The 13,511-nt window shown below is 47.4% G+C and overlaps 1 protein-coding gene across 1 annotated transcript in view; it reads right to left on the reverse strand.

The window, feature by feature from the left end:
* Window positions 1-13,511, reverse strand: part of Itgb3 (integrin subunit beta 3) — a 57,911-nt gene that overhangs the window by 22,492 nt on the left and 21,908 nt on the right. The window contains exons 3-9 of the mRNA XM_041636164.1: window positions 10,261-10,456; window positions 8,915-9,167; window positions 6,010-6,172; window positions 5,232-5,393; window positions 2,912-3,007; window positions 2,246-2,335; window positions 1,170-1,304 (exon numbers count right to left, since the gene is read on the reverse strand). Coding sequence (XP_041492098.1) covers window positions 1,170-1,304; window positions 2,246-2,335; window positions 2,912-3,007; window positions 5,232-5,393; window positions 6,010-6,172; window positions 8,915-9,167; window positions 10,261-10,456 — 1,095 coding nt within the window. The remainder of the gene's footprint in view (window positions 1-1,169; window positions 1,305-2,245; window positions 2,336-2,911; window positions 3,008-5,231; window positions 5,394-6,009; window positions 6,173-8,914; window positions 9,168-10,260; window positions 10,457-13,511) is intronic.

Here is a 13,511-nt window from a genome sequence, read left to right on the forward strand (position 1 = left end):
ACACACACACACACACACACACACACACACTGGCAAAATAACCATATACATAAACTTTTAAAAGAATAATAATCAAGAAAACCATGGAGGGAACAGAGGGGCAAGATGAACATTTGCACTCTTAAGTCCCAAGGTGGGTGGTTATTTTTGCCTGTTCTGCTTGCTATTTGTTGGATTGTTTTCATGAGCGAGAATAAAGCCTAGCACACAGTCAGTGGTTCGCAAAAGTCTACAGATGATAGACTGCAGAGAAAAGAAAGACATTACTCTGGGTGGGTAGAGATCATTTCACTTGTAATCAGATGTACAGGTGTGAACACAGCAAACCGATATGAAGGTTTGATGTGGGATGTTCCTTTGTAAGAATGTATATGTTTTATTACCATTGGTTATTAAAGAAGCTCTTTCAGCCAGTGGCTTAGTAGAGTAAAGCCAGGTGGGAAATCCGAAGAGATAGAGAGAGAAAGTAGGCGGAGTCGAAGAAATGCCACGTAGCTGCCAAAGGAGAAAGATGCCAGCGGCCAGCCAGAACTTTATCAGTAGCACACACCCTTGGGATAATACACATATTAACAGAAATGGGTTAATTTAAGATGTAAGAGTTAGCTAGAAACAAGCCTAAGCTATTGGCCAAACAATGTTGTAATTGATATAGTTTCTGTGTTATCATTCGGGTCTGTGCAGCCGGGAAACAATCTACAACAGTTCTCAAAAACTGGTAGGAAGTAAACCTTAGGCAGCAGACACTTCAAGAGGAAAGATTAAGAGCTCTCGTAATCAAACTTCTAATTCTGGAAAAGGTTGGGGTGTAGTGGGTATTCACCCCGCTCATGACCTTGGGTTCTCCAGCCCCAATAGAGGCGGAGCTTCTTGTCTGCTGATATAACTCCTTTAAAAGAAAGAGGGGGGCAGGCTCTCCCTCTCTTGTGTGGTGGTCAGAGATCAGACTGCTGGTTTCATTGCCTCCCCTCCCCTTACCCCGGCAGAGCAGAAGCCCTCGGTGACTATCTACCTTGTTGTGTACCTCATGAGTGTTTTCTGATAAATTCCCGATAGCCATTTGGAAAGGCTCCTGTGGATTCACCTATATTTGCCTACAATAAGGTACACGCAGATTCTGGGGTCCCGGGTCACAGCTTCAATATCAGCCCCTGCCTAGACCACCTCACCGTGTCTCCAATCTTGAGTCCCACACAAGACTTGAGGCCTGGGATGACCTCGTTGTTGAGGCAGGTGGCATTGAAGGACAGTGACAGCTCTTCAGGGAGGTCACGAACTTCCAGCTCCACTTTAGAGCGGATTTTCTGAGCAGAAAAGGACAAAAGAAAGTAAGGAAACAGACAAAAGCCAAGTCCATCCCACTCAAAGCCAACACAGTGGGCTGGGACTTGCCTGAGGCTGAGGTTTCTCTGCCAGTTGCTGCCCTATGGTCTCTGCCCAGTCACCTCTTCTGGGTGTCGTTAGGACCTGGCTATCTCTTATTCTGCCCCACAGCTGTCCCTGTACATCTAACCCACATCTGCCGTCCCCTCTACCTCTGTCCTGTTCCTCCCTGGCCTTCCTTCATGGCCCATTTTCTCTCCAAAAGATGCCACCATTCCCAGAGCTGGCCATCCTCTACCTCGAGGAACACAAGAGGGAAACAGGAAGGTCGCGTGGGAGAAAGGCAGTCAGGGTTCCAAAGACCTTGGCTCTGTTAGAACATGGGCCTGCGCCTTTAGGCCTGAGCCCATAGCCCAGGTCAGTTCATACACTTCAGCTCTCTTCGGGACAGAGTCCCAAAGCAGTTTGTACTGTGACTTGACAGCTCTCGGTGTCAGAGTACCTGGCTTCTCTACAGGCCGTGTTCAACTGAATCACGTGATATGAAAATACCTACCACTCCTAAAAGATCATATAAAGCCAGACCACTCCTTTGACCTGGGAATATGTCTGGGGAGAAAAGCTGTTTTTGAAGAGGCTCCCCTGCCTTCACCCTCATGCAAGTTCTCTCTCTCTTTCTCTCCCTCTCTTCTCTTGACCTCCCTCACTCTTAATCAAGTTCCTCTTCAGGCTTTCAAGGGAAGCCTCTCGTCCCCTTGTTTAGGCTTCCATATTGTATTGTTTCCACCCCATCCCTTCCACCTCCAGACCCAAGCACGGCCTCAAGGCCCATTCATTTTAAGAAATTTCATCGCTGAAGGGAATGTATCAGGTTTCCATTGCAGACTGACCACTGTGTCCCTCCTAAGGCCAACAGCCTTACCCCATAAGCATCCACAATGAGCTGGAGGACATTGCTTGAGTCATCAGACAGGATTCCCACTGTGGTCCCCGGGATAAGCTCGCTATAATTCTAGAAAGGAAGACAAAAACACCCATAGCTTACTGAGGGAAAGTGGTCTCCTCAAAGTCCCCTAGTCAGACTGGCAGTTGTTGTCGTTGGGGGCGGGGGAGACATCAAGACAGGGTTTCTCTGTGTAGCCCTAGCTGTCCTGGAATTCGCTCTCGAAACCAAGCTGACCTTAAACTCAGAGATCTGCCTGCCTCTGCCTCCCAAGCGCTGGGATTAAAGGTGTGCGCCACCCACTGACAGACTGGCAGTCTTAAAATGAAGTTTGGAAGGCACTGTGGGATGTCTCACTTGTCACTACCAGAACAGATCTAGCAGATTTTCCTGAGGAAAAAGTAGGAAACCTTTTTATGCCCCCTCCTCCCACTGAATTATCTCCCACCACCACCACAAACACCCTCTTCCTAGTAGGTTAGAGGTTGAAGGGGAAAGGTTACGGGGAGAACTATGTGAAGTACCCAGAGAATGGGTGTAGAAAGGATTTTCCTGGTCAGGTCCCTGGATACCGTCAGCATGGGCTGGCCACCTGGGACAGGTCCATCTCTGGTGACAGGACAGAAGCCCCAGAAGCATGATTACCTGATAAAGGTTGGCGACATTTTCAGTGACTGCGAAAATCAGGTTAATGTTTTTCTGGGATAGTTTCTCAGTCATGAGCCCCAGAGATGGATAATCCTGGAAAAGGGGGAAGAGGTGAAGATTCATGCTTCCCTGGACGCTAAGCCTTTGAACTTGTCTTATCTGGGGTACAACCAGGGAAATGTATAACTTTAAGATTTTTATCCACTAATCAAAGTGAGGTATTGTGGTTTGGGTTTCATGTGTTGAAACTGTGAGATGCGGAAGGGTGAAGACAAACCCTCTACAGTATTTAGGAGTAGAGTGTCTGGGAAATAAACAGGGTTAGAGGTCATTGTGGTGAAGCCCCCAGAGTTGAATCCCCCCTAACTTTATAAGAGGAAAACAATGAAACAGAAACCCATACACATACTCCCTGACCTCTGCTTCATGCCGGCCTGAGTCTTGGGACTCAGCCAAAAAAGATGATGACCAGATGTGGTCACTCAAACTCGCCAAGTTCTAAGAACAAAACTAAAGGTCTTTTCTGGCTTACTGTGTCTGTGCTAGTGTATTGTTAGCAACAGAAACCGGAACACGAGATGAGTGAGAAGGACAAAGCAAGGCAAACTTAGCTGTGAGCCCTGGGCTGGTGGTGTTCTGAAATCAAGCTCCTTCCTTCCCACTCAGATTCCAGCCAGCCCCATGAGTTAGGACCCACTGCTGTGAGCTCTGGGCAAATGGTCTAGCCTCGCTCTATCAATCCTATTATAGAGCGCTGGGCAAATGGTCTAACCTCACTCTATCGATTCTGTTGTAGAGCTCTAGGCAATGGTCTAGCCTCACTCTATTGATCCCGCTTTAAAGCTCTAGGCAATGGCCTAGCCTCGCTCTATTGATCCTGCTCTAAAGCTCTGGGCAAATTGTCTAGCCTCGCTCTATGGATCACCTACTGAATGATCACCAACCACCACTCTCCCCTACCCCTCTTCTACTCAGCACTGCTCCAGCACATTCCTCCTGCCACTGGAGTGACCTCATCTTGGCAATCCTCCTTCTTCCTTTGCCTAAGCTCACCTCCTCCACAAGGCCTTCCTTGACCACCCTAGCTTCTACAGAGCTTTTCCTCCTTTCCTGCCGACAGCCTTTGATTGTATCAGACACCTAGCATTCAGCATGTGTTCTGTGCTATTAATACAGATGTTGGAATATAGCCTCTCTCTTCATCTAAGCCAAAAGCCTTCTGAGAGTCAGTCCTTACAGCTTTTTCATCTCCCAGCTCCTGGCCAATGCCTTGTATAAACTAGTATTGATGTTGCTAACTTGCCCATTGTCTGACAGTGCTCAACTTCTCATGAGATCTCCAGCTCAGTTTCCTGCCTTTAATCACTTTTCAGCTGTAAGGTGGTTCCTCTATTTATTGACTTTAGAAAATAAAGAGTAGGCTGTGGATGGCTCAGTGGGTGAACACTTATCATATATTATTGTGAGACGCTGGGGGAAAAACATTCATGGTAGTATAAATTTCTAATCCCAACACTCGGAAGACTGAGGCAGAAGGATTGCAAGGCGAAGGCCAGCCTAGGCTATATACAGAACAAGACCCTTCCTCCATAAAGAAATAAACAAAGCAGGCATAGTGTCACATGAATGTACCCTCACATCCGTGGGGTGATGGCAAGAGGACTAAGAATTACAAGCCTGGGCTGCATGGCAAGACCCTGTCTCAAGAAAACAAAGGGGTGAGGGGACAAGACAGGCAAAGAGTCAAGATTTAATCCAACTACCCAAAGTGTTATTATTTTAAATTTAGCTACATTTGCCTAACGACTGACACCAATTGCTTTCCTCTTAATTAACTATATATAGTTAATTAAAACATATAAAATAACTTTTCAGGAGTTTTCTTACCTATCATCCTAAATTATCCACAAATCATCTTTCCTTCAAACCAAATGGCTCTGTGCCCTTTAACCTTTCCCCAAGAGGCGCTGCTCTCTGGGTCTTTCATTTCATCAGTGAGACCTTTGTGCTCTTTTCCCATCTTCCTCCAGTAACCACACCTGAGCACATGCTGGATGCCAAGATGCTGATGCTGATGCTGATGCTGATGACCGTGGAGTCAGTGTGAACACTCACACAGGCATGGTCATCTCTCGTGGTCAGACCGTTTATACCCTGAATGAGGGTGCCCCATTCGGATGTGGCAGAAACAGGCCTTAGCTGAGCCCCACATAATGCCCAGAGCAAAGGCCATTCTCAGATTCACACAAAACCCTTGCCTGGAATAAGACAGCCCTATCAGAGTGAACGAGGACCACAGGGGGACCAGGCATCTCACCATGGTCGTGGAGGCAGAGTAATGGTTGTCACTGCCAATGTGACACTGCCCATCGTTGGGCAGGACAATGCCTGCCAGCCTTCCATCCAGTGCAATGTGGGTCTTGGCATCGGTGGTGAACACCAGCAAGTGGGATGCGTCATTCCTCCAGCCAATTTGTTCCTGTTAAAAAAAAAAAAAAAAAAAAAAAAAAAAAACACGGCAATTTCAGCTACATCATCAGTGCAAAACAAAGACCCCAGAACCTCCGTACCTAAAGAGCTGGATAAGCTGAATTGAAGAGGGAGCTCAGCCCCAAGCCTTGGAACATAAACTAGAACTTTCCACTCCAGGCTTTCTTCCCTTAATCAGCCCATTGTTGATTAGGGAGGGAGGCTGAGTCCTGCCTTCTTCAGCTCCACACATAACTCCTCCCATGACAGGAAGGCATCTGTATCCCTGGGATTGGCCCAGGCTAGAAGAAATCTCACCCTAAGATCTGCTCGCTTTGCTGAGGTCAAGTTAACCCAGGCTTGACTCTGAAATAATACCAGAACATGTGGGCCGCTGTTCTCCCTAGGAAAGGTCTGGGGTTACTGTGGTTCAAAGAGGTGTTAGCTGTGGCCTTGGTGTGGCTATAAAGAGAGACTGTGTAGCAGAAACAATTGATTACTCATACTGTACCAAGTCCTGCTTGGCTCCTCTCCCCCATCACACCGGAAATCCCCAACTGAACTGTTTCCTTCCCCGTTTTGAATTGTACCAGCTACACCTGGCACCCCTTGCCCTCCAAACTCACATCACAGACTGTAGCCTGCATGATGGCGTCAAAGCCACCCTCCGGGGCATCTCGGTTACGGGACACACTCTGTTTCTTCACTTCCTCGTTGAAGCGGGTCACCTGGTCAGTTAGCGTCAACACATGCTTGTAGCCAAACATTGGCAAACATGCAGTCTTCATACTGAGGGGAGTGAGAGGTCATCTTAGCAGAAGCTGTGGTGTAAAGGTGGTCTGAGGGTCAGGTAAAGAGAGAGGGACAGATATGGACAGTGGCATACCCAGACTAGGTCCATATCATATTGGGTTTTCTCTTTTTATTTTTATTTTGCAGTGCTGGGGATTGAACTCAAAACCTCATGCATGCCAGATAAAAGTGCTATCCCACAGCTGCACTCCAGTCCCACAGAACCACAATTACTGAGACAATTTAGACTTCAAGTCCTTCAGATTACCTATGGCACCACAATCGTACCCCCAGATAGCCAAAAGGACAGGAAAGGTAGCAATGAAACCAGACAAGACAGATTAAAGTCCAGCTCCCCATTTACCAAGCACGGGCTCTGTGACAGCCTTTCTAAACCTGCGTTCCAGAAAGTACTTGGGGCACAGCAACAAGTAAGTAATACACAAGCCAAATGAAGACAAGGGGTTGGAGGCGTAGCCCAGTGGCAGGTTTGTATATGGAAACATAATGGCGCTTATCTCATGAGAGCTATCGCAAGACCAAGAAAAGCAGTTACACAAGGGGAAGGCTCCAGCTATCATGGCTGGCATCAGCAACACTTCTTTTTTTTCAGTGCAACAATAAAGCAGGTGTCCAGCAAATTTACAGACCATGCTGTCCCCGGATGTGTTTTCTGGGGAAACAGATAGCCCAGACAGACGCTGAAAAACTGTGCCGTAGAATTGTTTAAAAGATAAAAAGAAAGCCCATGCCTTTCCATCATTTCAATATTCTTTATTTTTAATTACGTGGGGAGTGAGAATACGAGAGGGGAGAGGAAGAGAGAGGAGACAGAGACAGAAAGAATAAATGTGTGCAGACGCCTAGGGAGGCCAGAGACAGCATCAGATCCCCTTGAGCTGGAGCTACAGGCTCGGATTAAGAGCTACCCGACCCGGGTACTGGACTCTGGAAGAGCAGGAAGCATTCCTAACCATTGGGCCATCTCCCCAGCCCCAATGATCATCATTTTAAATAACTACTATCCATACATTTACAGTCTCCATCAAGTAAGCCATTCAATAGTAGACTGCTATAGCATGAACAGGAGATAGACTCGTGTGTTTGAATACTTGGTCCCCAGGTGGTGACACATTTCAGGGAGGCTGCAGAATATTTGTAGCATAGAACCTCGCTGGTGTAAACAGGATTATATGGCCAGGGCTCGTTTTGTTTGGATTGTTCCAGTCAGCTCCACTGCCAGCCCTTGTGGCATGTAGCAGGTAGCTGCGACAGGTTCCTGCAACCACAGACCAAGCCACTTTAGACTTCATGACTTATTTGTCATGATGGATTACATCCTCTGAGCCATGAGCCAAAGCAAACCTTACCCCATTTAAGTTACCTCCGCCAAGTGTTTGGTGACAACAGCAAGAAAAGTTAACTAATGCAGAGGCTAAACAGAGGCGCAGGGCTGAAGACGTCATTCAGCAGTAGGACGCCTGCCTAGCAAACATGAGATCCCAAATTCAATTTCTAGAGCTCCTCCAACCCCAAAGTTACGATGGGTTGGCACGTGCCTGTAATATGGCACTCGGGAGACTGAGACCTGCCTACGCTACATAGCAAAAATCTCTGTCTCGGAAAAAAAAAGGGTGTGAGGATTGGAGATATGGTTGAGTGGTTAAGAGCATTGGCTGCCTAGGCTAGTGGTGGCGCACACCTTTAATCCCAGCATTTGGGAGGCAGAGGCCGGTGAGCCTCTGAGTTCGAGGCCAGCCTGGTCTACAGAGTGAGTCCCAGGAGAGCCAGGGCTACACAAAGAAACCCTGTCTCCAAAAGAAAAAGGAAAATAAAAAGAGCACTAGCTGATCTTCCAGAGGACCCACGTTTAATTTCTGGCATCCACATGGTGGCTTATAACCATCTGTAACTCCAGCTCCAGGGGATCCAACACCCTCTTCTGGCCTCTGAGGGCACCAGGCACACACATGGTACACAGACGTGCATGATGCAAGCAAACATTGATATGCATGAAACAAAATTTAAACATATATATTTTTATAAAGGAGGCAAATAGAGAGAGGGAGAACTTAACTATTTATATACTGTTAAAAATTTGAAAAAGTGACTTAATTTTCTTGCATTTCAACTCTGGAAAATTTATGCTCTTGATGACTAGAATAATGAGACTAGAACCAGTTCTTCTGAAATCTTAGCGATATTTTCACTCACCGAGACCTCTCTCCACTCTTGACCTCATCCGCCCTGCACTTTCCTCTTCCTGTCTATTCATTTGGGACTAAGCCAATAAGCTAATGACATTTCTGTGTAGAACCCTAGCAGCCCCTAGCAGCTTTGAGCCTGTTGGCGTAATACTCCAGATAGTAAGCCCAGCTGCCAGGCAGAGAGGAAGTTGAAAACAACATGGCTTTACATAAAGCAGCCAACCAAACAACCTCCAAGGGGCTGGAGAGATGGCTCAGTGGTTAAAACATCTGATGCTCTTCCAGGAGACCAGAATTTGGTTGCCAGTACCAATGTTAGGTGACTCATAATCACCTGTAACCCCAGTCCCAGGGGATCTGACACCCTTCTCCAGCCTCCACAGTCAGCTGGCACACACAGACACGAAAACATACACGTACATAGAAATAAAAATAAATTTCTAAAGAAAATAAAACCTGGAGTTTAAAATGGCAATCAGGTCTTGGACCAGCCTGAGACAAAGGGAAGGGGTGCTTCACTGGCTTGTGTTACCTGTAGCAGGGGTTTTTGAGGGCCTCTGGTGGAGAGATGAACATGTATGGTGATACAGGCTTGTCAACGAAGGCCCCAAAGCCAATCCGAAGGTTGCTAGTAAGCTTGCGCATCTGGGAAGCCAACTTGGTACCCAGGGTCTGGATGCTTGACAGATCATCTTTCATGGAGAAGGACAGGTCCATCAAGTAGTAGATGTCTACAGGGTAATCCTCCACCTGCCGCACTTGAAGTGAAAAGATCTTCGAGTCATCTGGAAGACAAAAGGATGTTGGTTTTTCTCTCCTCCTCTCTGCCACAGGAGACAAATAGCCATCCGATCAAATTAAGCTTGAAAGTTTTGATTCCCACCCCACCCCCCCATTGTAACTCCATTCATCTTGCAGTCTCTTGAACTTCTTCCTTTCCATTCTGATTTCCCGCTATAAATCCTCATGTGTGTGACCCTCTTGGTCCTCAGATCTACTATCCCAAGTCAGACAACTCTTGACCGCAACTACAGGTCAGACTCTGTGAAGGACAGGAACTGTACTGGGTACGGTGGCACACAACTGTACTCTCAGCAAGCACACAACAGAAGCAGGGAGATTCCTGAAAATTCAAGGCCAGCCTGGGCTGTACAGCGAGTTTCAGGCTGAACAGAGGTCCCGTCTCAAAACTAAATAAATAGCACCCTGCTTTTCTCCAAATCCCATAATGCCTTGCATATAGTGGGGCTCTCTCCAGCTCTTACTGATTTATTCAGGCCAAACATTGACAAGCTTAGCCCAATACTCCTCCCTCTTTAGTTCCTACTTCATCTGCTCCTAACTAGTCCCTATCCCCTGTAGTGGAAAACAGGCTCACAAATTGGCCGGATGGTGGAGGCACACGCCTTTAATCCCAGTACTCAGGAGGCAGAAGCAGGAGGATCTTAGTGAGTTAGAGTACTCAGGAGGCAGAAGCAGGAGGATCTTAGTGAGTTAGAGGTCAGCCTGGTCTACAGAGTGAGTTCCAAGATAGCCAGGACTGTTACATAGAGAAACCCTGTCTTGAAAGAGAAAAAAAAAAAAAAGCTGCTGCAGACTAGATAAAAGAGGAGGCGGCATCAGAAGGGTTAAGTAACTAGTAACCAATCAAATAACTGGTAACAGGGTGGGCCTGGGATTCACACTCAGACCTTCTGACTCAAATCCTTACTCCTCTTATTTTCCTCCATTCTCCTACCCACAACTGCCCCCACTCCTCTTTCCACCCCATTCCTCGTGCATGCTGCCCCTTACCCCCAGAGTTCCTGCTCAGACCTTCTATGGATGTCCCTTGCCCGCTTGTGCTGGGTGTCTCCCCAAGATGAGCCCTGTGCCTACCTGGCCGCAGTCGAAGGGCAATCCTCTGGGGGCTGACTTGAGTGATCTGGGCACTGTCTCCAGAACCCTTGTCGCTGAGTGGTCTGTCCTCCAGGATCTGGGCCTCGCTGACTGGGAACTCAATGGACTCTGGAGCACAGCCGTCCTTCAGCAGGTTCTCCTTCAGGTTACAGCGGGGTGAGCCCTGGGGCAGAGCCTATGGAGACAGGAGCCCAAGGGGGGCCTGACATCAGAGCTAGCAAGGCTGTGTCTCGGCATGACACGTCACCTCCCAATGACTTAGATCTTACCCAGTCTTTTGAAGCTAATCTAGCATAGGAGTGCTGGGGTCCTTTCTAGGGACACACACAGCAAGAGCAAACAGGCTGAGTTAGTACCTGTTCGTGATTGACAGGTGAGAGGAGGGTGCATTAAGTAAGGCGTCTGGCAAACTAGTGCTTTCCAAATTGTGAAACAGAAAGCAGTCTGTGAGTCGCAAAATCGGGTTTACTATTGAATTGAATGGAATAGAAAATATCTGAGTATATAAATAAAAGTTTCCATGTAAGATGGGGAACCTGTTGTTTACTGGGGAATGGGATTTAGCATACATAATGAGTGATTTAGCATACATGATGAGTAATAATACATGAGGTATTTCTTTCTGTAGGTCAAGGTTAAAACCACTTACAGCTATTGTGTTAGATACTGGCTGCTTTATAAGGTCTTGGTTGTGCGCTTCCTGTCTCCCTCCTCACCGAGGACACAGGTGACAGAGGGGAGACAGGGAGGGTAAAGTGTAAGAGCATGGGAATGAACGAGCTGAGCTCAGACTGACCCCCAGTGTCCCCACTGACTGGGTACCAGAGCACGACACCCGGCTCTCGGAGCCCAGTTCCTTCAGTTGTAATGTGAAGGGTAAAAGTCTTCCTTGGCTACAAACAGCAATCAAACCACAGAGACAGAAGGGGAAATGACGGTTGCTGCGGGCTAGGGAGGAGTGGAAGGAAGAGTTGTTTAATTGGCCCAGAGTTTTAGTTTAGCAAAATGAAATTAAGTTATGGAGATGGATGATTATAAGGGTGTCCCATTACAAACAGATTTAATGCCACTCAAGTGTACACTTAAAATGGTTAAGATGGAAAAATTATACAGCGGAATGCTTAGGAGGGCTGGGGAAATGGTTCAGTCAGAAGTGTTTGCTGCACAAGGGTGAGGAACTGAGCTCAGCACATGTTTTAACAAAAGGGGGGGGGGTCTGCTGACACATGCCTGCAAACCCAGAGCTAGGGAGGTGGAGCCAAGAGCATCCATGGGGGCTTGCTGACCAGCTCGGTTAACCCTATTGCTGAGCTCCAGGTATAATGAGCAACCCTGAGTCTCAAGAAATAAGGTGGAGAGAGAAAGACGCACAAAATAGATCTTCACACACGTACACACCATACACACCCACACACACACACAGGTTAAGATGGTAAATTCTGTTATATGTATTTTACCACAATACGAAAAATTAGTTTAAACCAGGTGGTGGTAGCGCACGCCTTTAATCCGAGCACTAGGGAGGCAGAGGCAGGCAAATCTCTGTGAGATCGATGCCACTTGGCCTACAAGAACTAGTTCCAGGACAGGCTGCAAAGTTACAGAGAAATGCTGTCTCAAAAAACAAACAAACACAAAAAGAATTAGTTTAAAAAGAACTAACAAGAAGAACCCTCCCTCACAGGGATGTCATGCCAGGCTAAAAACGACCATGTATGTATACTGTAAGTGCTCAGTCAGCGTTAGCTATTAATATGAAGTGTTGATAAGGAATTCCTGAATGAGCTCCTTGTGAATAAGCCCCACAAGCTGGGAAACGACCATGAGGACAGGCTGTTGACCCTCCTTCGCCCTGGACGAAAACCACACTGACATAGATGCCCTCAGCCTCTGGAACTCTGTGTGTGCTCACATGCAAGAACTAACTGTTCTTGGAAGGACACTGAAATCAGAAAACAGGCCCCAGAGCTAGGTCACCGCTAGCTAGCCGTGTGACCCCATAGAAGTCACTTTGGACCTTAGTTTCCTGGGGTTAGGGAACACGATGCCCTCGGTTGGGTCATACCCCGGCACTAAGCGTACTTAACCAGAACTGCCTGAACGTATGTCTAGCTGGCACTTGCCAGGTCGAGGAGATTATCTGAAAGCTGACACACCCCCACCTGGTCCTATTTCCCAATGTATAGGTCTTCAGACTTTCCTAACAGCACCTTCCAAACCATGTTCCCCCCGCTCAAAAAAAAAAAAAAAAAAAAAAACCTAGTCAGCTAACTTCTTCAGGCCTCAGATTTCTAGCCTACCAATATTCCCAAGCTACTGTTAACATTTACTGAGCACTCTCTGCAGCTAGGCTGGGACAGGACGCCACAAACCACTGCAACGCTGATGGCCTGGTCAGGCGGGAATTACTCATTCTTATTTCACAGGTGAGGCTTCACCAACGAAGAACACAACTTTCTGGGCTAGAAACCTGAGGCCTGAAGAAGTTAGCTGACTGCCCAGAGTCGCAGAACGTGGGCGCCACACAACTAAGATGCCGCCCAGGCTTTCTACCTGTGAGCAGCCTCATAAAGGAAGTTTTACTGCATTCCACAGAGAATGTAATAAAACGCAGTAAAGCTGGTTGGGAGGAATGGTCCTGGGAGGAGCCAGAGCAAAAAAATGCCCCGGGCATTCAGAGAACAGGATGGGAGATAGAGACCTGCGAAGTGTGAGGAGAGATGGGCAATATCCTCCATGTCCAGCTATAGAGAACCTGGGCACCAGGACACCTGCAGAGGGATCAGGCCACAAGAGACACCCACATTCTAAAGATTCTAAAGATGGGCAATATCCTCCATGTCCAGCTATACAGAACCTGGGCACCAGGACACCTGCAGAGGGATCAGGCCACAAGAGACACCCACATTCTAAAGATGGGCAATATCCTCCATGTCCAGCTGTGCAGAACCTGGACATCAGGACACCTGCAGAGGGATCAGGCCATAAGAGACACCCACATTCTAAAGATGGGCAATATCCTCCATGTCCAGCTATATAGAACCTGGGCACCAGGACACCTGCAGAGGGATCAGGCCACAAGAGACACCCACATTCTAAACCTCAAAAGGTCCCCTTTGAGGAGTTGAAGACCTGCCCTGTGTAGGTGGCAAAAGTAGCAGTGTAAGCATACAGATACACAACACACACACACACACACATACTACACACACACTAGACACAGTCCACCT

This window comes from Microtus oregoni, unplaced genomic scaffold (assembly GCF_018167655.1).
Source record: "Microtus oregoni isolate MIOR12 unplaced genomic scaffold, Mior012 000048F_ref0000485, whole genome shotgun sequence".
Lineage (NCBI taxonomy): Eukaryota > Metazoa > Chordata > Mammalia > Rodentia > Cricetidae > Microtus > Microtus oregoni.